Here is a 26,419-nt window from a genome sequence, read left to right as displayed (position 1 = left end):
GAGGGGGGTGAATTTTTTTATTACTCATCCGTTTAAGTTATATTAAGCCTTAAAGTTCTGCATAATTAAGGGTGTGGCCACTTGAGTGACAGGTGGATTGCCGCTGCTGTCACCACTGTTGCGCTAGGTGGGCGTGGTTTCAGCAACCAGCTCCACCCATGTCCCGCCTCTTTGCCCATTTTCGATTATCCAGGAGTGACGCGCTGTGACGCGATTCCAAGATGGCGACAACCATCTCCCACCCACTATGAGCTTCAAAAACGCTCTTCAGAAACCTACGGGTAACGTCACGGACACTACATCCATATTTTTTTACAATCTACCTACGGTAATGCCCCCTTTGAATGTCACTGTACAAACAAAGCAGTTGTGGAATACATAAGATGGAAAGGTTTGCATACGCTTTATTCTTTCATAACACCTTCAGCTTATAAAGAACATTCAGCGATACCACATTTATGGCAGTTATACAAATTCATCACCATAGAAAATTACAATGGAGTATATTACAAAATCTGCACCAAGCTGGCAGATTTTAAAAGTCATTCCCAAGGCACTGGCCAACTAACGTAGGTTTGGAAGAACAATACTGGTTAATGTGCTTTAATTTCCCGTCACTGCTCTGTACATTTGTGCACATGATGTATGCAACCTCATAACCCAGAGGTTATGCATTTGACTTTGCCCAAAAATACTCAAAAATGTGCTGGCCATGTGAAGGCCATGTCAGAATATTAAAACGTCATTTGTCCCTTTTTTTCCCCTCTTAGGAAGAGAACAGAACAATTCTACAAATGAATCACAATTGGTCTCTTACTAAAGTGGCATTCGATGCATATAAAAGGCACTAATCTAAGATATATCAAGCAATTTACTGAAAACAGAGTCTATAAAATTAATTCGCTTTAAAAACAAAACAAAAACAAGAGACAACCATTAAAGCATACAGTATGTGCTTAAACTGAAACAATTAAACCTAAAATGGCAAAGTGATTCTTTGCATAGTCTGTTGCAGTTTATTATTATCACTATTTATATTTTTAGGCAACACCAAGAGCTATTGTTTCACTCATTTGTCATCTCAATTTGATTAAAAAAACACAAACCATTACACAACTTGATTGATTGATTGCTACTGTCTGTAAATTTTCAAAGCAAATTGCTAAAAAGTCTCGTAATAAGACAATACACACAATACAAACTTAAATAGTACCGCTATCACGTGTGGTACAAATTCAACATACTCGAGCTAAATGAAAATTCTAAATATATACCGTACATGTAAAGATAAAGCAATGCACTGCAAGATTACTTGTAAGTGGTACTTCCTAGTAAAACATTTGTACCTTTGAGAGATCGATTACTTTGGAAAAGTTGTCAGTGCAAGACAAAAGGCACTTGGTGGTTTCAATCCTTCGGAGTACATCTGGCAACATTCACAGCTTTAGATATAGTCAGAATTGAAAAACTTGCTTTGGAAATATCTGAACAAGCGTGCTGGGATCATGTAAGAATATTGAGAGAAGATGGAGAAGAAGAAGTAAACAAAGCGCTTTAGAGGGAGTAGGAAGTCTAGAGCATTCAGACTTTGGTCGCGTGCAGGAGAAAAGCCGTGGATTAAGCCGTGATCGGTTCTGAGAGGAATTCCAAGGCTTTACAAAAAGCTCGGTTTGGGGAGTGAGGTCTGTGAAGATTTGTGGTCTGTGGCATTCAGCAAGGTGGTTGAAACAGAGCTGCTGTAATTTGCACTTCTGTCAGTGGCTAAACTGAGGCACTATTGAGAAAGCTACTAGTGACAGGCCAACTCCAAACTCTAAAACTAACAGTTATAAGGATAGTTCATCCAAAAATGATAATTCGGCATGACTTTCCCCCTTCTGTGGAAATCAATACTGTGTCCATACAATGAAAGTCAGGAGTCTAATGTTGTTTTGGACCCTATAGAGTGCAGTTGGGTCTGAAGTAAAAACTCAAAAATTCATTTTCTCTATAGAAAAAAGCTTTAAAGACAGAACAGTTGCGAGCTCTGGGGTTGCTGTTTTGTTAAAGCCATCTGTTCACATTATATATAACTTATTTTTAAAATATTGTTTATAACAGCGGAATTTGTGGTGAAATATTACATTACCCATGAATCGGTACAAAAAAATTCCACCGCAAATGTCAAAATACAATATTTGTATACATGTATGCATATTTTGCAATAAACTGAAACATGTAGTAGAAAACCCATGAAAGATTTACGTTATGTAACAAATCCACATCGTTTTATACATATTTTGGTCTATCGGAGGTGCCATCATTTTTAATGACGTGAAATGGTTGCACTCTGAGCTACTGACGCTACAAGTTATGTTTTTTTTTTTTTTTACTGCAACTCAACATTGAATAAACAGCTCAAGCTAATTAAATACTGATACAATGCCACATTGTGTGACTTCTGGTTGTAATTTTCAGTTGAAGGGCAACAAGAGACGCAATGTAAGACATCACTGCCTTCATAGCAGTGAGAGAAAAAAAGTATAGGAAGATGCCTGTGGACGAACAAAATTTCCTAAAGACCAGCGTCTTTGTTCTCTCCACTCTAGCCCTGATGCCTTGGCAGAGACAATAAATGCTAGATGCCATCCTGCTGCAGCCACTGAAGGAGTTTCTCATTGTGTATTTCACTCAATATCCAGGCATTTAGACTCCTTGTGGGGAAAATCGATGGTATGGCATTTGGTTTAAGCATACATTTATATCTATCACCACCTATAAGCTCAATAATGGCACCCCCCATAGTCCAAAATATGTGATGTTTTTTTTTTTAAATAATGTAAATCTTTCATGGGTTTTCTACTAAAATATTTCAGTAAGAGACATCACTTATGTTATATTAAGCCATACAAGTCTCAATACCCGGGGTTCCCTTTTAAATTATGATTTTTAAAATGATCTCTATGGAAAAAAAATGAATGGAAAAATATACTTCTGGAACCAACACTGCTGAAAAAGTGGATAGGCACCAATGCACTCAGTTAACTGTCATTGTATGGCCCAAAAAATCTGAAACATTCTTTGAAATATCTTCCCACAGAAGAACTCAATTCATACACTAAAAGAATTTTCATTTTCCCTTTAAGAGTAAACCAGTTATAGGTTTAGAAATAATATATAGACAATGTACTGTGGAATTTAATCAGGGTAGACTATTTCAATTTGACCTGAATGAAAACAAAACTATGAGGAATAGACGTACACTTCATTTCATTTGTGTCAAATATAATAAGTCGTCTACACTGACTAAGATCCATAAGTAATAACAACAGGCTGGTGGTTTCACTGCGATGTAGCCGTGGGATGAGATACGCTTCCCTTATGGAACACTTTGGCTTGATATCCATTTAAGTGCTTTAAATAAAATCCAGGCGCATCTAGTCGGACAAATCTGCCCATGGACAAAGTACTTAGCATTTTTTAAAGTGCAAAGAATTAGTATGTCGAAGCCTAAGACGAGCATATAAATAAAATCGGCCTGCTCCATATACAAGCACAGTGCAGGAGCTCCAATCATCCTTCACTACATTTCCTTCATTGTAACATGAGTACCATATTGCATAATGTACCATACTGCATATAATATTCAACAGTTCTTTAACCCTTAACCTCTGATCCATGGACTTGGTTTATTTGGCACAGTTTCAGAAGGTCCAGGTTTTGGTCCAGTACTGTATATCAGGTTGGAGTTGGGAATGGGAATTTGTGCAGTTTCAGGCTGTCCGTTGATGCGTGGGCTCACCAGCGCCCGCTCACACTGGCAATGTCTGTGTGGAACTGGCGTGGCAGTCGACCGCTGGCGCCCCCTTCCAGGAATGAGGAGCGGATGTTGGGCGGCTCAAATAGCTTCCTTCGGTTCTTGTTCAGCTCTGTCAAAACAAAAAGAGAGCTTAAATATTCATAGTTTAAAATGCATACATGCATGTTAAAGATGCAATGAAATGGAAGTAGAGACAAATCTTTTCTTCTCTATTCTGATGTACTTTCGTACTAAGTGTAAAAGATTATCAAAAAAATAAAAAAATAAAGGGTGCAGATTGGGTTTTGAGATGTAAACTGCACTCAAAGGACTGCACTCAAAGATAGAGGCAGATGAATGCAAGATTTGGGTGTAAGAGGCCTAAATGATTGGAGAAGTCCTGCATGTGTCACCAGAGAGAGGTCTGTCATTTGAAAGATCCAGTTTTGTCAATTTAATTGAACATTACAAGGTCAAAACTTTTTTTAAATATGAAACAAATGCATGAATGGATCTTTCACAAAAAGAAAAAAAGAAAATCTATAACATGCATTTAGAAAATAGTTAGGGTAAATTTCCAAGTCACCACATGCCAGGAAGCAACACTGGTGAAAAACTGGTGAAATTAGTTCTAAAATCTATTTTAGTTACCATGCTGTCTACCTACATACATTTGAGGTAAAAAGTTTACACCCCCCTTTTCAGAATCTGCAAAATGTTAATTATTTTACCAAAATAAAAGGGATCATACAAAATTAGTTATTATTTAGTACTGACCTGAATAAGATATTTCACATAAAAGATGTTTACATATAGTCACAAGAGAAAATAATAGCTGAATTTATAAAAATGATCCGGTTCAAAAGTTTACATCCTCTTTATTCTTAATACTGTGTTCTTACCTTCTTAACGAAGCTGTTATAAGTGATAGTTGTTCATGAGTCCCTTGTTTGTCCTGAACAGTTAAACTGACTACTCTTCTTCTCAAAAAATCCTTCAGGTCCCACAAATTCTTTGGTTTGCCTGCATTTTTGTGTATTTGAACCCTTTCCAACAATGACTGTATTATTTTGAGATCTATTTTTTTCACACTGAGGACAATTGAGGGACTAAAATGCAACTATTTCAGAATGTTCAAACTCTCACTGATGCTCCAAAGGACAAACCATGCATTAAAAATTGGGGGCTTTTAAACAGAAAGGAGATGTGAACCTTTTTCTGATTTTGCCTAAGTAATATCATATTTTTTCTATGTAGTTCTGCCCTTCAGAGGCTCTTAATGCATGTTTTTTTTTCTTTTGGAGCATCAGTTAGCATTTAAACCTTCTGTGATAGTTGCACATGAGTCCCTCAGTTGTCCTCAGTGTGAAAATATGGATCTCAAAATCATACAGTCATTGTTGGAAATGGTTTAAATATACAAAAATGCTGGAAATTCAAACAATTTGTGGGACCTGAAAGATTTTTCTGAAAAACAGCAGGCAGTTCAGGACAAACAAAAGGGCCTAATTAACAACTATCACTTAACAAAAACAAACGAACAAACAAACAAAAAAACACAGCTGTGGTTCATTGTGTAACAACACAGTTTTAAGAATCAAGGGCATGCAAACTTTAGAATGGGGCCATTTTATAAATTAAACTATTATTTTCTGTTGTGGACTATATGTACATGTTTTTTATTAGAAATATCTCATTCAGTTCAGTACTAAATAAACAATAATATGGATTTTGTATGATACCTCCTATTTTGGTAAAATAATTAACATTTTGAAGATTCTGAAAGGGGGATGCAAACTTTTGACCTCAACTGTAGGTTGATGGGTCAATAACGAATATAACCAAGATTGAAGATCCAGTTTACAACACATACAGTCAAACCAAAATTTATTCAGACAACTTCAACATTTCTCACATTATCACCAGAGAATCCAGAGTTTCTTTTCTCTTGAACTTCTGTTAGACTGTCTCACAAATGAATTAGATTGAATAGCTGTCAGCCGGTAAATTTACACAATTAGATAATGCCAATTTAGGTCAACCAGTTACCAAGCAATGCTTACTTTTGTTCAGTCTGTGGTATAAAAAGGTTGCATTAGCAATTAAAGAAAAAAATACTTGAACAAAACATGGTCAGGTCAAAGTGTCAGAATAATTTTTGGTCCCAAATGTTACTGGTAGTCCACTGTATGAAGAATTGAGTATAATATGTCACCGTTTACTTTGTTTTGCTATCCTTACTTATTTAAATGAACTATAGTGTCCTGCACCCAGCTAGTAAAAAATATCAAAAAATATATCTGGTGTCTTTTTGGTTTGACTGTATGTTAGATTCTTACAAAAGTAATGAATATTTTCATGTTTTTCGGGTTTTGAAAATGTTTTCACAGGGTTTTTAAAAAAAATGTCAAGTGGTGTAACCTATAATTAAACAATTATTATTTTTTAATTAATTTTCTTAAATGTATTTTTTAGGGTAAAATTATGTATTATTTATGTATCTTACAACCATAAAAACGTTTTAATTTAAATATTATTATTATGTTAGTATATTAGTTTAATTATTTGTGTTATAATTAAGACATTTGGAAATTTGCACCATATGACACTATATGGCAAAACTGCTTCAACCATTTCTCCTTTAAGATTATACCAAACTACAGATAACCTGAAAACAAAGTAGTGTTTCCACCGAGTTAACAGTTCCATCGTCCTAAAAACAGTGAATATTTTAAAGTCATGTTCTATAACATAAAAAAACATCAAGTTTTTGTAACTTTTTTGTTTAATAACTTTTTTTTGAGAAGGGTAGTAAGGACATTGTTAAAATAGTCTATGTGACATTAGTGGCTCAGCCATAATGTTATGAAGCTACAAGAACACTTTTTGTGCACAAAGAAAACAAAAATAACAGCTTTTTTTTTTCAAGGCAATTTCTTCTCTTCCAAGTCAGTCTTCAATGTTCATTCACATGGACTATTTTAATGATGTTCCTACTACCTTTCTGGGCCATAAAATATTTCAGTTGCTGTCTGTGCAGGATCAGATCAGGCTCTCAGATTTCATACAAAATATCCTAATTTGTGTTTCGAAGATTAACTAAGGTCTTATGGGTTTAGAACAACATAAGGGTGAGCAAATAATGACAGAATTTTCATTTTAGCTGAACTATCCCTTTAAGCTTAATAGTGATGACGTTGAAGTCATTTATTGCTAATTTATAGCCTAGATTTAGCTTTTTACATCTGACAACTGTATATAGGATTAAAAAATTCATAAAAGTTGTGTTTGACATTAGCATGTTGCTAAGATGATACAAAAAAAATACACAATACATACAAATATTGGGTAAAGCCGTGAATTTCTAAATATTTTTCTTTTTAAATCAACATCTTTCAGTAAAGAATGAATGATGTTTAAACATTTTTCCAGTCTAATTAGTTTTTTTTTCTCATGCCGTGTGCCTTAAAAATTGGTCAAAATAAGGTATGCAACCTTAAAATGCTGCCCTTTTTTGACAGCTCGCTAGTTTTTGACAGCTTAGTCTCAGTTGGCCTTGACAATGCCAATATTCCCTTTTCTTTCTGTAAAGGACAAAAGAAAGGACATTTCTCTCGCTGGGACCAAGCTTGCATCAGCCCAAATTGACAGTAAATTGTGCCCGAGGTCAGTCAGAGACATAAACACAGGCCAGCGGTCATTTCCTGTCTTTCTCGTACCTCTACACTTTAGAGTCCCATCCGCACCATAATTTAATTTTTAACAGTTGAAAGGTCTACCTCAACCTCAGGCATTGTTTTGTTCTCCAACCGCAGGGCTGATAAAACAGGAACAATGTTTTTGTTTTAGTAAATCTCCTTGCCAGACTGCAGGAAGTCATTATGGTTATCGAGCAGTGGGTGGTCGAAATATATCACAGATGTTCGAGATGTCTAATGGCCAAGCTTGTCACTTGCACTAGCTGTCATGTGGACAGTCAGTCAACCCTAGCTGGTTATGTAAGTGGAAAGCGAAATCCAATTTCATCTCTGACACCTCAATAAATCATAATCATAATCCCAAAACCCTGCAGCTGTCCAAATTACTCCAAGCTATTAAAAAGGAAAATCTTGCATGGCATGTTGTGTCCATCTGCTATTACGGTTATTGTTCTATTGGTTGCTATCAAGTTCATACTATGCTTTCTTAAAGAATTATAACAAGACCAGTCTTTCTGCAGTAAATAGTGACTCAGTTTGGTACCTAAGATCTGTTTTCTTTTTTTTATTGGCTGTTTTCCAATAATTGCATGTGTATTTGTGTGGGTTTTCTGTGAGAAATGCTTACGGTAATGCAGCTGTGCGTATAAACAGTCAAATTAACTTCTTGGTATTATTACAAACAGTATATCTTCAGTGAGTGTACAACAACAATATGAGATTGGTGTATTAACCTAATCAACCTAACAAGTCTGCTGCTGTCTATTATTGTCATTAATATTAATCAAACAACAATATCAATAAAAAAAGGGAATCATTTTAATTTACTACTTCAATTTCTGACTGTTTATTTAGGAAAAAAAACTTCATTGAGAAATACCTGAATATACAAGCCAGATTTAATATTATTTGTTAACTTAAGTAAATATTAATAAGTAATTAATAATAAATTTGGCTGTCTGGTTGCCTGTTTTTGATCCAGTCATGCTTGTGTTATTGCAGAAGTGAGTGTAAATACGTGTGATGTTCACATAAAAATATTATGACTTTTTCGTGCCACATTTAAAAAAAAAAAATCTAAGATTAATTAGAAATTACGAAAATAAAGTCGAAATGTTATGAGAATAAAGTTGAAATATTATGAGAATAAAGTCGAAATTATGAGAATAAAGCCGAAATATTACGAGAATAAAGATGAAATTACGAAAATAAAGTCGAAATTATGAGAATAAAGCCAAAATATTATGAGAATAAAATCAAAATATTACAAGAACAAAGTCAAAATGATTTTGAGAATTAAGTAAAAATGTTTTGAGAATTAAGTCAAAATGTTTTGAGAATTAAGTCCAAAATGTTCTAAAAATTAAGTCAAAATTGTCTGAGAATTAATTCAAAATGTTCTGAGAATTAAGTCAAAATGTTTTGAGAATTAAGTCCAAAATGTTCTAAAAATTAAGTCAAAATTGTCTGAGAATTAATTCAAAATGTTCTGAGAATTAAGTCAAAATGTTTTGAGAATTAAGTCAAAATGTTTTGAGAATTAAGTCAAAATGTTTTGAGAATTAAGTCCAAAATGTTTTGAGAATTAAGTCCAAAATGTTCTGAGAATTAAGTCAAAATGTTTTGAGAATTAAGTCCAAAATGTTTTGAGAATTAAGTCCAAAATGTTTTGAGAATTAAGTCCAAAATGTTTTGAGAATTAAGTCCAAAATGTTTTGAGAATTAAGTCAAAATGTTTTGAGAATTAAGTCAAAATGTTTTGAGAATTAAGTCAAAATGTTTTGAGAATTAAGTCAAAATGTTCTGAGAATGAAGTCAAAATGTTCTGAGAATGAAGTCAAAATGTTCTGAGAATTAAGTCAAAATGTTTTGAGAATTAAGTCAAAAAGGTTTTGAGAATTAAGTTAAAATGTTTTGAGAATTAATTTGTAGCAATTACGAGATTAAAGTTATAATATTTTGAGTATATTCTAGCCTATTGTGCATGAAAAAAAGGCCCGGATTGAGAAGCTAGAGTTTATGGTCTTTAAACCTTTAAATATTGATATTCTTACACAAATGCATTAATTTGCTTCAGAAGGCCTTTATTAACCCTCTGGAGCTTTGTGGAGCACTTTTTTAACGAATGGATGCACTTTACTGGACTTCAAAAACTCAACACCCATTCATTTAAAACTTGGAAGAGTCAGGACATTTTTTTATATAACTCAGATTGTATTCGTCTGAAAGAAGAAGAAGTCATACAGTATAGACCTAGGATGGCTTGAGGGTGAGTAAATCATGGGGTAATTTTCAGTTTTGGGTAAACTATGCCTTTAAATTAAAAGTTTTAATATTCTGTAACAGTTTATTCTATTAGATGTTAAAAAATATTTTTTTAATTATTAAACGTTGAATGGCTATATCTACTCTCTTTATCCCCAGAAATTGAAAGGCATCAGTATGACTTTTGGTATCCATAACACTTGACTATTTATAATTCATCATGGTAAAAGATGGCTATTAAATATGCAGTCTTGTTGTTTCTACAATAATTTTGGAGATTTAATGTGAAGCTATATTTATGATTACAAAGGTAAAGAAAGGTATAAAGAATTGTGAAATGTTGTTTGTAATATTAATGTGCCAACCCTAGTTGTTTGTTTCAAAGGGAACTGACCTGAGATGGCCAGCAGCATTTTCCTGCGGGCTCCGAATGTAGTGATGCCGAGCTCTTTCAGGTCCTGATCAGTCAGTGTGAGGAACGTCTGAAGGTCAATCTGTGAAATGGGCAGAAATTGTATTTTTAGTTTGGCCATTTAGAGAAAAATTATTGTGGGGAGAAAGTGGGGGAATAAGCTCACATATATCAATTCAGAATCAAACGTGTCTAAGTGCATGTGCACTGACCACTGCACCACAGCAGATATTTTTACAAGAGAAAAGCCAGAACCAAATTTTGGACTCTACAATGTTATCTCTGGCATCTTGAAATACAGGACTTGGCATAATGTGTGAATTGCAGATCCTTTTGGCTATTCTATGGGTTTCAGTTCTGTGCTGGAAGTTGCGTCATTGTAATCTTAGGCCCGTTTGACAGCAGACATGTAAGCAAGATAAAGCTGTCAGACTGACAGTGTTTCTGCTTGCTCCACGAGAAATGAAGTCATCTTTATGTTACTACACTGAGTATTTCTTTTATTAAAAGTCATTAAATTGGAGTTGGTCATTCATAATTATTATAGACCTGATTGCCATGAAATCAATGTGACCCTGGCCACAAAACCAATCATAAGGGTACATTTTTGGGATTTACACATGAAAAGCAGATTTAATAAGCTTTCCACTGATGTATGGTTTGTTGTGATTGACAATATTTGGTCGACATACAACTATTTGAAAATCTGAGGGGGCAAAAAAATCTAAATATTGAGAAAATCGCCTTTAAAGTTGTCCAAATGAACTTCTTAGCAATGCATATTACTAATCACAAATTAAGTTTCAATATATTTATGGTAGGAAATTTACAACATATCTTCATGGAACATGATCTTTACTTAATATCCTAATGATTTTTGGCATAAAAGAAAAATCAATAATTTCCCCCTGTACAATGTTGGCTATTTATAACAAATTTACCCGTGCATCCTACTAATACTAGTTTTGTGGTACAGGGTCACTTTTATTTATATATATATATACAGTGGGTACGGAAAGTATTCAGACCCCCTTAAATGTTTCACTCTTTGTTATATTGCAGCCATTTGCTGAAATCATTTAAGTTAATTTTTTTCCTTTATTAATGTACACACAGCACCCCATATTGACAGAAAAACACAGAATTATTGACATTTTTGCAGATTTATTAAAAAAGAAAAACTGAAATATCACATGGTCCTAAGTATTCAGACCCTTTGCTGTGACACTCATATATTTAACTCAGGTGCTGTCCATTTCTTCTGATCATCCTTGAGATGGTTCTACACCTTCATTTGAGTCCAGCTGTGTTTGATTATACTGATTGGACTTGATTAGGAAAGCCACACACCTGTCTATATAAGACTTTACAGCTCACAGTGCATGTCAGAGCAAATGAGAATCATGAGGTCAAAGGAACTGCCTGAAGAGCTCAGAGACAGAATTGTGGCAAGGCACAGATCTGGCCAAGGTTACAAAAACATTTCTACTGCACTTAAGGTTCCTAAGAGCACAGTGGCCTCCATAATACTTAAATGTAAGACGTTTGGGACGACCAGAACCCTTCCTAGAGCTGGCCGTCTGGCCAAACTGAGCTATCGGGGGAGAAGAGCCTTGGTGAGAGAGGTAAAGAAGAACCCAAAGATCAATGTGAGAATTCTCTGGTCTGATGAGACCAAGATAGAACTTTTTGGCCTTAATTCTAAACGGTATGTGTGGAGAAAACCAGGCACTGCTCATCACCTGTCCAATACAGTCCCAACAGTGAAACATGGTGGTGGCAGCATCATGCTGTGGGGGTGTTTTTCAGCTGCAGGGACAGGACGACTGGTTGCAATCGAGGGAAAGATTAATGCGGCCAAGTAGAGGGATATCCTGGACGAAAACCTTCTCCAGAGTGCTCAGGACCTCAGACTGGGCCGAAGGTTTACCTTCCAACAAGACAATGACCCTAAGCACACAGCTAAAAGAACGAAGGAGTGGCTTCACAACAACTCCGTGACTGTTCTTGAATGGCCCAGCTAGAGCCCTGACTTAAACCCAATTGAGCATCTCTGGAGAGACCTAAAAATGGCTGTCCACCAACGTTTACCATCCAACCTGAACCTGACAGAACTGGAGAGGATCTGCAAGGAGGAATGGCAGAGGATCCCCAAATCCAGGTGTGAAAAACTTCTTTCCCAAAAAGACTCATGGCTGTATTAGATCAAAAGGGTGCTTCTACTAAATACTGAGCAAAGGGTCTGAATACTTAGGACCATGTGATATTTCAGTTTTTCTTTTTTAATAAATCTGCAAAAATGTCAACGATTCTGTGTTTTTCTGTCAATATGGGGTGCTGTGTGTACATTAATGAGGAAAAAAGTGAACTTAAATGATTTCAGCAAATGGCTGCAATATAACAAAGAGTGAAACATTTAAGGGGGTCTGAATACTTTCCGTACCCACTGTATATATATATATATATATATATATATATATATATATATATATCAAGCCTGACATCTTGTCAAAAACGAGGAGCTGTTCGCTCCTGTATTTCTTGTTGCTTCACAAAAGCCTATTTAGCCAAAGACTGTTGATAGAGTGCATTTTCATGAGTTCAGCGCACTTTGTGCAGCTAAAACAGGCTAATCGCTAATAGCTATAAGACATCAAAACAACCTCCCGGTGGCAGAAATCATCTAAAGCTCATTTACGTGTTCTCATCTCAAACAGCAACATTGATAGAGAAGATATCGGCAGCTCCGTCTGTACCTCCTGCTGTTGGAAGACGTCAGTATATTTCCCGAGGCCAAGTTTACTAAAGAGCTCAGGCAGATCAGATCCTTTGAAAGATGTGTTGAGATTACAGCCGTTGGTTCCCGTCACTGATGAGATGCAGTCCATGTAGTTGCTGCTGCTTAGGTAGTGCTCTAGGCCAAAATACATAAAAACATGGTTACAAGTGTTTACCAGGTGATCAGACAGCATTTTAACGCTTTGCAGATACCTTGTTTTGGCCAAATTGCTTGCATAGCTTGTGAAAAAGAAGTGTACTGAATGTACACTTGTAATAGTTCTAAACATCAAATTTTTAAAAGTATATTTTCAGAATAATATAATATGTGACCCTGGACCACAAAACCAGTCATAAGCAACATGGGCATATTTGTAGCAATAGCCAAAAATACATAGTATGGGTCAAAATTATTGATTGCCAAAAATCATTAGGATTTTAAGTAAAGATCATGTTCCATTATGATATTTTGTAATTAGTAATATGCATTGCCAAGGACTTCATTTGGACAACTTTAAAGGCAATTTTCTCAGTATCTAGATTTTTTGCACCCTCAGATTCTACATTTTCAAACAGTTGCATCTTGACCAAATATTGTCCTATCCTAAAAAAACATACATAAATAGAAAACTTATTTATTCAGCTTTCACTTAAAAAAATTTACCCTTATGACTGGTTTTGTGGTTCAGGGTCACATTTGGACAAAATAAAAACCTCCTAAATATTGAAGAAAAGAATACAAACTTTAAAAAAGGGCACTTTTTATAATAATATTAAATTAAAAATTTTACTTTTAAAGTACATTCTAAATCACAGTTTTTATTATTTTTAAGATGCTTTAAAGAAGTACTTATTTTGATGTGAAAAAGCATATGAAATGTACTAAATTTCAGCTTCATCATTACAAATAACAAGGATTAAAAAAAAAACATTAACATTTAATTTTAGTTTACCATACAGTAAATGTCAGTAGATTTGTCAGTACACTTTAACCATATTTCAATATGTTTTCATTTAATTGCAAATGCAATTAAAGGGATAGTTCGACCAAAAATGAAAGTTCTGTCATAAATTATTCACCCTCATGTCATTCCAAACCCATAAGACCTTTGTTCATCTTCGAAACACAAATTAAGATATTTTTGATGAAATCCGAAAGCTTTCTGACCCTGCATAGACAGCAATGCAACTGACACATTCAAGGGCTAGAAAGGCAGTAAGAACATTGTTAAAATAGTCCATGTGACATTAGTGGTTCAACCTTAGTGTTATGAAGCTTAAACTTTATTCAACAATTTCTTCTCTTCCGTGTCATTCTTCGACGCACGTTTGAGAGACTAACACAACACAGATTAACGAAGGTCTTACGGAATGACATGAGAGAGTAATTAATGATAATAATAATAATTTTAATTTTTGCGTGAACTATCCCTTTAAGTCTTCAAAATCATCACATTATTTGAATTTAAGTATGCTCTTTTGAGGTATAATATTTTTGTAATACTGTAAGTACTCTTTTGTAAGAGCATGCTAAAGTGTACTTTATATGTATTTAGTAATTAAAACGCATGCCTTTGAATTTATGTCACAAAAAACAAACAAACAACATAATCACAGCTCAGTCGTGCTGACTTAAGAGCACACCTGTTTTGTTCTGCTTCCTTTTTGGGCTGATGGGAGAGGGGAAGTCGCCGTGTGCTGGGAGCCCGCTCCCATTCCTTTCCCTCCAGTTATCCGAGTCACTGCCACTCGCCACTCCCTCTCTACTGTTGGAGCGGGACAGGGCTAGAGGCGACCCCTTATAAAACACAAAGCATATGAAGTTTATTCTACTAAAAACCTGCAGAGATGCATCATTAAAAATAATCGTCATCAGTGAGAATACGACAACATATGGTACACCCCGAATGCACAATTGAACTACAATCAGCAAAGAGCAATTCACAGGAGATATGTGCTTAGCCCTTTTACTGGTGTGCTTGACTTTACCTCATATGTAGTTGACATGGTAGGTTTATAAGACACATGGTTCGCCCTGCGCAACTCCTTAATAGTTTCTGCAGGCATAGACTTTGAGAAGCCCAGACCACTCCACGTATTAGTAGGGGTACGGACCTCCGTTACCACTGGCTTCTTTAACATGGCTGAAAAGAGAAACACAGAAGAAGATGAATTTAAACAATTTGTAAGATGGCAAGTGAAGGTCACTTTATTAAGAATTGTCATATTTAACCCCTAAACAGAAAAAAAAAACATTACAAATATTAAAAATACATTATATTCTTACATATCGATTTTAAAGAACAATAACATATAAAAATATTATACATAATAATAATAATAATAATAATAATAATAATAATAATAAAACAGTCATACCAAACATTATTCCACCAGATACACCAGATATAATATATATATTTTTTTACTAGTGGGTGCAGGACACTATACAGCCCTCCAAAGGCAAAGCGCAGTAACTACACATTTGGTCAAAATTGAGTTAAGGTTTAAAATGGACTTTGTGACAGCTGTTTTGTCTTGTGACAAAGTCTCCTGGTTCAATTTTGTCCTGTTTCAGAGAAAAGTTCAGAGAAACAAGAGTGTCAACATGTTTGACTAGCTGTTGTAAAAACTTTAAAGGCATTTTTCTCAGTTTCAGTGTTCGCGTAGTTACTGCACTTTGCCTTTGGAGGGCAGTATAGTTCATTTATGTAAGTGAGGATAGCAAAATAAAGTAAACTATGACATATTATACCCAAAAATTCTTCATAAATCAACAATTATTCAGACATTTTGACCTGAAGTGTTTTTTTCTTTAATTGTTAATGCGACCTATTTACACCACAAAATTAGGCATTGCTTGGTAATTGGTCAACAAAATATTGATAGTTGTGTAAATCTTGTCATACTAACAGATTGTAATCCATTTCTATCAAAGTTATCTGACATTATCAAGATAAAATAGTTCTGAGACAGTTTAAAATATTAACATTTAATTACCATTTTCTAAACTATAGCAAATCAACAGTGATAATGTGAGAAATGTTGAAGGTATCTGAATAAATTTGAGCTTGACTGTATGTACAATAAGTGTATTATTAATTTTTTTTTTATAAAATATAATTTCATTGTTTTTTATATATACCCTATTGTTAGTATATATAGTAAAGATCATGGTGCATAATTAAGTATTTTACCAAAAATCTGAATAAATTAGTGTTGTCAACTAATAATAAAAAAAAAACTAAATAATTGCACTTTTTTCAATTAATCGTGATTAATTAATCCCACCTAACATTAAAGTTAAGTATACTTAAGTTTTATACATACAACATAAAGACAGCATATTTTGTTTTTATATTACTGATGTCTTTAAACTTTAAAATTGTTCTTTTTTTCCTAATATTTAACCATTGACTATAGCCATTACAACATTACAGTACAGTTGTGAGCTGTCAATTTGAACATTTATTAGACTTTAAAAATAACTTTTAATTTAAGTGAACTTAAAACTATTTTTTCACACAAGCCCATTATTTTCCTGTGCCCTCCAGCAAGTAGGACATATACAGAAATCAAATAAAGTTATCAAACAGTAAATACTAAATGAAATATAGCTGAATCCTTAAGTCTACAAAAGTTAATAATTTTGCTCTTTGATTAATAGACATCAAAGCAGATGGGTTATTAGGTTATTTGTGACCCTGGACCACAAAACCAGTCATAAGGGTCATTTCTTGAAATTGAGATTTATACATCATCTAAAAGCCAAATAAATAAGGTTTCCATTGATGTGTTTGTTAGGATAGGACAATATTTGGCCGAGATATAACTATTTAATAAATCTGGAATCTGAGGGTGCATAAAATTAAAGATTGAGAAAATTGCCTTTAAAGTTGTCCAAATTAAGTTCTTAGCAATGCATATTACTAATCAAAAATTAAGTTTTGATGTATTTATGGTAGGAAATGTACAAAATATTTTCATGGAATATAATCTACCCATGCTACTTATGATTGGTTTTGTTGTCCAGGGTCACATTTGGCTGCTATTACTTTAAGAGATGCCGCTCCTGAACGTGACGTTGATCTGAAACTTTTTTATTTTTGTTTTATCTACTTCATTTATTTTTTTTGTGTGTGTTTATAAAATAAGAAGAAATTTGTTAGAGAAACTGTCAAGTAATTGTCATGAAAATAGGATCACAATGCAAAATATGTAAATAGTCCTAAAGCAGCTTATAATATACTCACAAAATAAACTTTTTCAGTCAATTTGTGGCGAAACATGACCCGGCTGGTATTCAATAACATGAATGTTATTGGTGGTCTTTGTGAGATGTAGGAATCAGGAATTATAATTAGTTGATCTAGAATTTGATGCCAAATTCTCCTGCACTGTGCTAAATCGGTCAAAACCCAGACATTTTACAATAAAACAGTGAGCCACATTTCCATACAGATCCAACATAAATCATTAACAAAGAACGGTTTGCTGTATGTGGGCAAGAAGAGCGTTAACACCGGGAACATTCCTCATTCTCAGGTCCATAGTTTACAGTATGAACGCTGGACACAGGACGTGAGGTGTGGAGAAGCTTTATGAGGCAGAGTCTATTTACTGTTAATGTGAAACAGGACTTTAATGACACCCTACTCATTGCCAGACATTCAGACTATGAAGACACTGTAGTCCTGCTTTGTTCCTTTCTGGCACACTAGACTAAACACAACCGGTTTCCAATTCCCCCAGCAGCCTACCAGCAGAACTGTTTTTAACAATATAGATGGGTGGGAGACACTGTTTAAGGCTCTGTATATAGATTTAACTGTGATTTGATTTGTCAAGCACATACCTTTGGTTGCCAATAACTTCTTTTGCTCGTAGTCAAACGCCTGTGAAGGTGAACACAGAGAAAGCAAAGAATGTTTAGGCTGTTGGAAAGGATTTAAGAATTATGTCCCTCATTTCTCCTGTCAGCTTGGTTTACAGAACGAGAAAGCCAAATGGTAAACATCGCCTCATTCTGTCAAAACCATTTAACAACTGTGGCGAACAGAATAGTGCCGACTTTCTGTCGTTTCAGAAACACGGGATTGTGTTGAGAGGCAGGGCTTGAGATTACAACACAGCCGGAATATACAAAAGTTTGCAATAATTAAGATGTTTTTGAAAGAAGTCTCTTATCCTTACCAATTTGATCCAAAAACGGTAAAAACAAATATTTTGAAATATTATTCCATTTTCTATGATATATTTGATATATTTTAAATTGTGATTTATTCCTGTGATGCAAAGCTGAGTTTTCACCATTGTTACTTCAGACTTCAGTGTCACATGATTCTTCAGTAATCTACAGTCTAATATTGCTGTTAAAGAAAAATGTATTATTATCTATGTTGAAAACAGTTTTTGCTTCTTAATATTTTTGTGGAAACCATTAAACACTAGCATTCAAAAGTTTGGGATAAGTAAGAAAAAATATATTTTAATTTGTATTAATAACGTTACAAATGTCTATGCTGTTCATTATAACTTTTTAGAAATTGTATAATCCTTAAAAAATATTAAGCAGCAAAAACTGTTTTCAGCAGTGATAATATAATAATTAGAACCATTATACAGTTGCAATCAAAATTATTTAACCCTCAGAGACTGAAAAGACTGCAGTAGATGCAGGATTTGATAAAAATTGCATCTTTACCAGTTTACTGGCATGTTAAAAGTGATAATGTCAATATATAATGTAATGTATTTGAGTAACACACTGTCATAATTATTCAACCCCCTATTTAATCACTTATTTTTAAGGTAGGGAACGAAATTGTCTTAAAACACAATTAGGCCTTTAGAAACTCTATAAAAAACTAAATTAACTTGGGCTGTTACACATGTGCTGAAGTTTGTAGCTAATATGGCAAAGTCAACGGAACTCTCACAAAAGCTATAGACAAGCTATAGAGAAGAAGTAGTTTTATTATATTAGAAAGTCTAAGGCTATATCAAGTTTTTTAAGACATGAAAAGTTCCTAGAGACACAGCTGGCAGTCTTATTCCTTGTGTTGTACCAGAAAACCTTTTGAGGGTTTTGAACAAAAAAGCACAATATCATAAAATGTTTGATCAGAGCAACTAAGAAAACCCTGCAACGTACAGCCAAAGACTTGCAAGATGACCCAATGAAAGGAGGAAAAACGTTTCAGTGCCGAGTTTAAGAAGAACACTAGACATGTATAGCCTTCATGTTGAGCCATCTTTACAAATACCGGTCTTGACCAAGAAGAACAAAAAGGCTGACTTGAACATGCTAAAATTTAGACCCGTGGAGTTATGGAAGAATGTTTTATGGTGTGACCAAATGGGAACTTTTTGGGACCCATGGTTGCAAAAGGGGCAAAGCTTATAAGCAGAAGAACACCATCTCTATCGTCAAACTGTTGCAGGAAGTGGAAATCATGACTGTAAGAAGGACGTCATGGATTCTTTGAAGTATCAGGCGATTTGACAAGAATTGTGATTTCCTGCAGGACAGCCATCCTAAAGTAAACATCCAAATATACTTATGCTTGGTTCAGGGATCAGTCATAGAATGTTCTTGAGTTTTCTGTTCAGATTTAATTCTCATTGAAAATATTTGGTTGAATTTGAAGAAAGCAGTGGCAATGTGTAAACCAAAGATTATCAGTGATCTGAAAGCTTTTTTATGCAAGGAATTGGCTAAGATTGCTAAGAGGTGACAGAAGCTTCTTAGCACTTCCAAGCAGCGTTTATTGATGGTTTTAAAGAATAAAAGATTCTGCATCAAATTTGACTTTTGGGGTTGAATAATTTTGAACATGAGTGTTTAGAGCCAATTTTATCATGAGCCCATTTTTATCATGAATCATCAATACTACATTCTCAGAATCATTCAAATGTGTATTAATAAACATTCTCTAATAGCCTACTGATGCCTTTGTTAAATTGTTTCCATAAAATTTTGTTCTCTGCAGCAAAAGGGGGTTGAATAATTTTGATTGCAACTGTAAATAATTGATCATGAGCAATTATTGATAATTAGTGAGCAGCAATCAGCATCTTAAATGATTTCTGAAGGATCATGTGACCCTGAAGACTGGAGTAATGATGCTGAAAATTAAACTTTGCATCACAGAAATAAGTTACACGTTAAAACGGTCCTGTCTACACTCTTCATGATGCCATATAAGAGCCTTTTTGTCTACATGGTTCCATAAAGAACCTTTAAAATCTGAAGAACCTTTCTGTTTCACAAAATTTTCATTGAGGCAAATAAGGTTTTTCAGATTATAAAGAGTTAAGCCAGAAATTGGTTCTTTAAAGAACCTTTGACTGAATGGTCTTTGTTAAACCAAAAATGGTTCTTCTATGGCATTGCTTGAAGAACCTTTTGAAGCACCTTTATTTTTAAGAGTGTATGCAGGGACAGAAAACTCTTGGATTTTATTAAAGATATCTTAATATGTGACCCTGGACCACAAAACCAGTCTTAAGTCGCTGGGGTATATTTGTAGCAATAGCCAAAAATACATTGCATGGGTCCAAATTTTAGATTTTTCTTTTATGCCAAAAATCATTAAGAAATTAAGTAAAGTTCATGTTCCATGAAGATTTTTTGTAAAATTCCTACTGTAAACATATCAAAATGTAATTTTTGATTTGTAATATGCATTGTTAAGAACCTAATTTGGACAAATTTAAAGGTGATTTTCTCAGTCTTTTTGATTTTGTTGCATCCTCAGATTTCTGATTTCAAATAGATGTATCTCAGCCAAATATTGTCATATCCTAACAAACCATACATCAATAGAAAGCTTATTTATTGAGCTTTCATATGATGTATAAATCTCAGTTTTGTCAAATTTAACCTTATGACTGGTTTTGTGGTCCAGGGTCACATATGTGTTCTGAAGATGAACAAAGATCTTACAATTTTGGAACAATTAATGATTCACCATTTTGGGTGAACTATCCCTTTAAGAGTTCATTACCTGCATGTTAGAAAAGGAGGATTGGGGCGGCAGTCGGATTCTGTCTGAATTCTGTTGAGCGGCCCGTTCGGCTGCTCTTTCGCTGCCAGGAGCACGTTTATCAGCCACCGGACTCTCTGAGGCACTGGAGTCTGAGTCTGACAGCAGACAGTCTGAACTACATGGGTAAAAGAATAGATAAACAGAACAAATTTGTTTAATTGCATACTGCATTAGTAGCTAATTCTACCATTGACTAGTGATTGAGTTTTGAGTGATTGTGCATGTTGTTCGTACTGTAGGAGGGAGTTCTTGGTGCCCTGTAGCAGCTCAAGGGCTTGCCTCTTTCCTGACGTCGTCTTACAAGACGCCAACATCTGCTTCAGTTCATTGCTGTTTCCCGAGTGAGAGGGGCTCCGAGGCATGCCCACCTCCACAAACGTATCCGATCCTGAACACACACACACACACACACACACACACACACACACACACACACACACACACACACACACACACACACACACACACACACACACACACACACACACACAGATGAAACGGTGTTATTCTTTCCTCAAGCCCACATATTGAACGTTTTAGTTGAGTAGTTTGAGATTGAATTGCTGCAGCACTCAGCATCAGAGAATCTTACACGCCATTTACCTTTACTGCTTTTAAGGAATAACGAGATTGAATTGACTTTGCTTCATCTGAAAGCAAAAACACACTGACTTCATGGATGTTAGTCCAACGCAAACAGCTTTAACAATGCTGGAGCATGGAAAACCTCGGCCTTGTATTTCAACAGAGAGCAGGCAGGAATGGTATAATAATTTGGAACTGAGTTTATATTTATACATAATTAGACTGACCAAAGTCAATAAATTCTCGCTTTCAATCTAGAGAAGGTCGAGGAGTTGTTTCAAGTGCTAATCAAACGGTTGGCATAATTCAGCGGTGAATGTCACTGGTTGCATTAGGCTCGAATAAAGGGGAGTATAATATATCTTTCAATTAATGTAGCCTTGGAGAGTGGCATGCATGAAATGTTGATTCACATGGCATACATCGCAGTGTAAATAAAGCTTGCTGGCATTCACCAGATAAAATTACTCAAATCTGACATATGTCAGGGATCAGTCTTGTGGAATATGCCATCACACTTGACTGACTGTAGTAGTAAAAAAAAAAAAGAATAAACTTAATAAATAAAAAAACTATTTACTAAAACAATAGTTAATAAAAGTTAATAAATAAAAAAACTAATTCTAATATCCTTATTTGATAATCAACAACATTTTTGTGTAAACGGAAACATTTTCTTTAATGATTCTTTGATAAATAAATAGCTCAAAAGAACATTTATTATCTTTTATTTGAAACGGAAGTATTTAGTAACATTATACATGACTTTACAGTCACTTTTTATCCATTTGAAGTGTCTTTGCTGAATAAAAGCATTATTATTTTTTTTTTACAAAAATGACTGACCCTAAAATTCTGTAATTGTGTATATGTAGAATTAACAGTTGTTATTATTAATATCTTACAATTTGTTTATTTTTCTGACCCCATTGGCAAACTGTTTTATCTGTGTCATATCATATATCTGATTCTGATTCTGATATCATAGCAAATCTGGCTAAAGGGAAATAAACAAATAATAAAAAAAAAAGAAAATGTACTGGGTTCTAAATAACAACAATGCGAGCGTAAAATGGACTAGAGAAACATTCCTATTGTGTAATAAAATTCCAACATAAAATCCAAAATAATTCCAAATAAAAGATAAAACAAATAAAATGGTCTGGAATCTAAATAACAACAATGTAAATGTAAAGTAGACTAAGACTCTATAGAAACATTCCTATTGTATAATAAAATTCTAACATAATAAAATAAAGTAAAACTAAATAAAAATAATAAAATAAAATAAATAAAATAGACTGGGATCTAAATAACAACAATGTGAATGTAAATTGACTGAGATTCTAGATAAACATTCCTTTTGTACTGTAAAATTCCAACATAATAAAATAAAGTAAAAAAACAAAAACAAACAAACAACAATGTGAATATAAAATGAACTAAGATATTAAAGGAACAGTTCACCCAAAAATGAAAATGACCCTATGATTTACTCACCCTCAAGTCATCCTAGGTGCATATGACTTTCTTCTTTCTGACGAATATAATCTGAGTTTTATTAAAAAATTTCCTGGCTCTTCCAAGCTTTATAATGGCAGTGAATGGGTGTTGAGAATTTGACGTCCCATAAAGTGCATCCACCCATTATAAAATGTACTCCACACAGTTCAGATGGTTAATGAAGGCCTCCTGAAGTGAAGCAATGAGTTTTTTTTATATAAGAAAAATATCCATATTTACAACTTGGTACAAATGGTAATCTTTAGCTTCCGCTTAACTGTTATTTGTCTGTTCACGAGAGACTGGCATTTCAGTCGATGTTGTAGGATGTAGGCTTAGCATAAGTTATAGTGAGAATATGCTAGTCTTGTGAGAACCAAGTTTACAGCAAAGGAAAACCAGTCTCCTCTTGGCTTATACCGAAATCATCCGTCATTTTCCTATGTTATCCGATGGAACGCCATACTCTTGTGAATGTGAGTACGACAGTTAGCAGAAGGTAGAGATTATAATGTTTTAAATATGGATATTTTTCTTACACAAACTTCAGAAGACCTTTATTAATCCACCGGAGCCGTGTGGAGCACTTTCAATGATGGATGGATGCACTTAATGAGATATCAAAATCTCAACACCCATTCAGTGCCATTATAAAGCTTGGAACAGTCAGGACATTTTTAATCTATTCATCTGAAAGAAGAAAGTTATATACAGCTAGGATGTCTTGAAGGAGAATGAATCATGAATAATTTTCATTTTTGAGTGAACTATCCCTTTAAGCAGTTTGGATATTTTTACTAAGAAAAAAGACTAAATTACTTTTTCAAGACAGTGATTTTTACAGTGCACAGAAATGTGTCTTGTAATGAGGATATAATGAGGAGCTGTGGGTAGTGCAGACCTTGGTCTTGGCTGGACTTGCTGGACAGCGGTTCAGAAGGGCAGTGGGGACTGGCTTCCTGCACAGAGTCGCCATGAGCTGCGGTCAGAACTTTATCTGCCAGAGATGCTGCTGACATTCTGCTGTACATGGTGCTGGGCTGCTACACAACACACATGCAAACAATATTCTGGTCAAGACGAAGTCAAAGAAAACTAACTATAAGAGATATACAGAACTGCTTTATAGCACAACTATGTATCATCTTTAGTAGCAATGAAAGAAGACTCACTTTGCTACTAAGGGGGGACACAGCTTTACTGCAGTCTGATACTCCATTGACTTGGGCGTCTATGGGGGCGAGACCAGGAGGAGGGGACGGAGTGTTCTGGGTGTAGCCTGGCACCCCTGACAGCAAAATGCTAGTTAAAGTGGCCTGGGTGGCTGGGTGAATCATCAAGGGCGATGAGAACCCTAAGAAAAGGCAATTATCGAGTTTGGTTTGAATGACATATTTTACTATTGTATAATAAAAAGACATTTAATATTATAAGATGATATAATATAATAGACTTCCTTCTATTAAACAACAATGCAAATGTAAAGTGGACTGACATTCCTATTGTATAATAAAATTCCTAAATAATATAAATTGGACAGGGATCTAAATAACAACAACAATGCCAATGTAGTGCCAGTGGACTGAGACTCCAGAGCAGGGGTCCCCAAACTTTTTTTCTGAGTGGGCCACATAATTTTCTTTTCTTTAATGGGGGGCTGGGTCGGTTTATAAAATAACATTTCATGGGCCGGACTGACTTATTATTCATGGGCCGGACTGACTTATTATTATTTTATTATGATTTTACCTGTATTTATTATACCTTTTAATGCTAGAATAGTTTATTATTTTTTATGCACCAGACAGACAAATGATTATTTCTTTTCAAAAGATATACAGGTGCTTCTCAGTAAATTAGAATGTCATGGAAAAGTTCATTTATATCAGTAATTCAACTCAAATTGTGAAACTTGTGTATTAAATAAATTGAATGCACACAGAGTGAAGTAGTTTAAGTCTTTGGTTCTTTTACTTTTGATGATTTGGCTTACATTTAACAAAAACCCACCAATTCGCTATCTCAACAAATTAGAATATGGTGACATGCCAATCAGCTAATCAACTCAAAACAACTGCAAAGGTTTCCTGAACCTTCAAAATGGCCTCTCAGTTTGGTTCACTAGGCTACACAATCATGGGGAAGACTGCTGATCTGACATTTGTCCAGAAGACAATCATTGACACCCTTCACAAGGAGGGTAAGCCACAAACATTGATTGCCGAAGAAGTATGTTAACAACAGTAAGTTGAGTTGAAGAAAAAAGTGTGGAAGACAAAGATGCACAACCAACAGAGAAAAACTTCGGGTAACTGGGAGATGAGTGAAGTTTTGCTTTTGCACTTGTCCCACAAGCAGTGCTAGTTTCACCTCAAATGCTATTGAGTCATTTTGTCATCGCTCTTTTCTAGCTGGCTCGCGCATCACCTGTTCGATCGCGATGACACATTACGTTGAATGTATCATTCTGTTAGTGAATTTAACATATAATTATACCTATGTTAATAACTAAGGGAAATTTTTGTTTGAAAGCCAACCTTTATTATCAAATACCAACATGATATGTGACCCTGGACCACAAAACCAGTCATAAGGTTAAATTTTACAAAACTGAGATATATACATCATATGAAAGCTCAATAAATAAGCGTTCTATTGATGCATAGTTTGTTAGGATAGGACAATATTTGGCCGAGATACATCTATTTGAAAATCTGGAATCTAAGGGTGCAAAAAAATCTAAATACTGAGAAAATCACTTTTAAAGTTGTCCAAATTAAGTTCCTAACAATGCATATTACTAATCAAAAATTACATTTTGATAGGTTTACAGTAGGAATTTTACAAAAAATCTTACAAAAAACAAAAAACCCATACAATGTATTTTTGGCTATTGCTACAAATATACCCCAGCGACTTAAGACTGGTTTTGTGGTCCAGGGTCACATATAAGTAAAACATATTTAAAATTACATTTTCAAAATATGTCTCTGGCATTGTTCAGAGGGCCAGTCCAAATGTGGGGGCGGGCCACATTTGGCCCCCGGGCCTTAATTTGGGGACCCCTGCTCTAGAGAAACATTCCTATTGTACAGTACAGGCGTGGCCAAAAGTTTTGAGAATTACATAAATATTGCAAATTGGAAAAGTTGCTGCTTAAGTTTTTATAATAGCAATTTGCATATACTCCAGAATGTTATGAAGAGTGATCAGATGAATTGCATAGTCCTTCTTTGCCATGAAAATTAACTTAATCCTGAAAAAAAATTTCCACTGCATTTCATTGCTGTCATTAAAGGACCTGCTGAGATCATTTCAGTAATCGTCTTGTTAACTCAGGTGAGAATGT

The 26,419-nt window shown here is 34.5% G+C and overlaps 1 protein-coding gene across 1 annotated transcript in view; it reads right to left on the bottom strand.

The window, feature by feature from the left end:
* Positions 1-379: 379 nt before the first annotated feature.
* The window catches only part of bicc1b (BicC family RNA binding protein 1b), a 102,776-nt gene continuing 76,736 nt past the window's right edge, over positions 380-26,419 (bottom strand). Inside the window, exons 11-20 of the mRNA XM_073828428.1 lie at positions 24,243-24,424; positions 23,972-24,113; positions 21,217-21,370; positions 20,941-21,097; positions 17,787-17,826; positions 14,921-15,075; positions 14,576-14,729; positions 12,910-13,067; positions 10,136-10,235; positions 380-3,908 (exon numbers count right to left, since the gene is read on the bottom strand). Coding sequence (XP_073684529.1) covers positions 3,778-3,908; positions 10,136-10,235; positions 12,910-13,067; positions 14,576-14,729; positions 14,921-15,075; positions 17,787-17,826; positions 20,941-21,097; positions 21,217-21,370; positions 23,972-24,113; positions 24,243-24,424 — 1,373 coding nt within the window. The 3' untranslated portion in view covers positions 380-3,777. The remainder of the gene's footprint in view (positions 3,909-10,135; positions 10,236-12,909; positions 13,068-14,575; positions 14,730-14,920; positions 15,076-17,786; positions 17,827-20,940; positions 21,098-21,216; positions 21,371-23,971; positions 24,114-24,242; positions 24,425-26,419) is intronic.

Source organism: Garra rufa, chromosome 22 (genome assembly GCF_049309525.1).
Source record: "Garra rufa chromosome 22, GarRuf1.0, whole genome shotgun sequence".
Taxonomy (NCBI): Eukaryota; Metazoa; Chordata; class Actinopteri; order Cypriniformes; family Cyprinidae; genus Garra; species Garra rufa.
The sequence above is the reverse complement of the archived record's forward strand: the minus strand, read 5'-3'. Positions and strand labels throughout refer to the sequence as shown.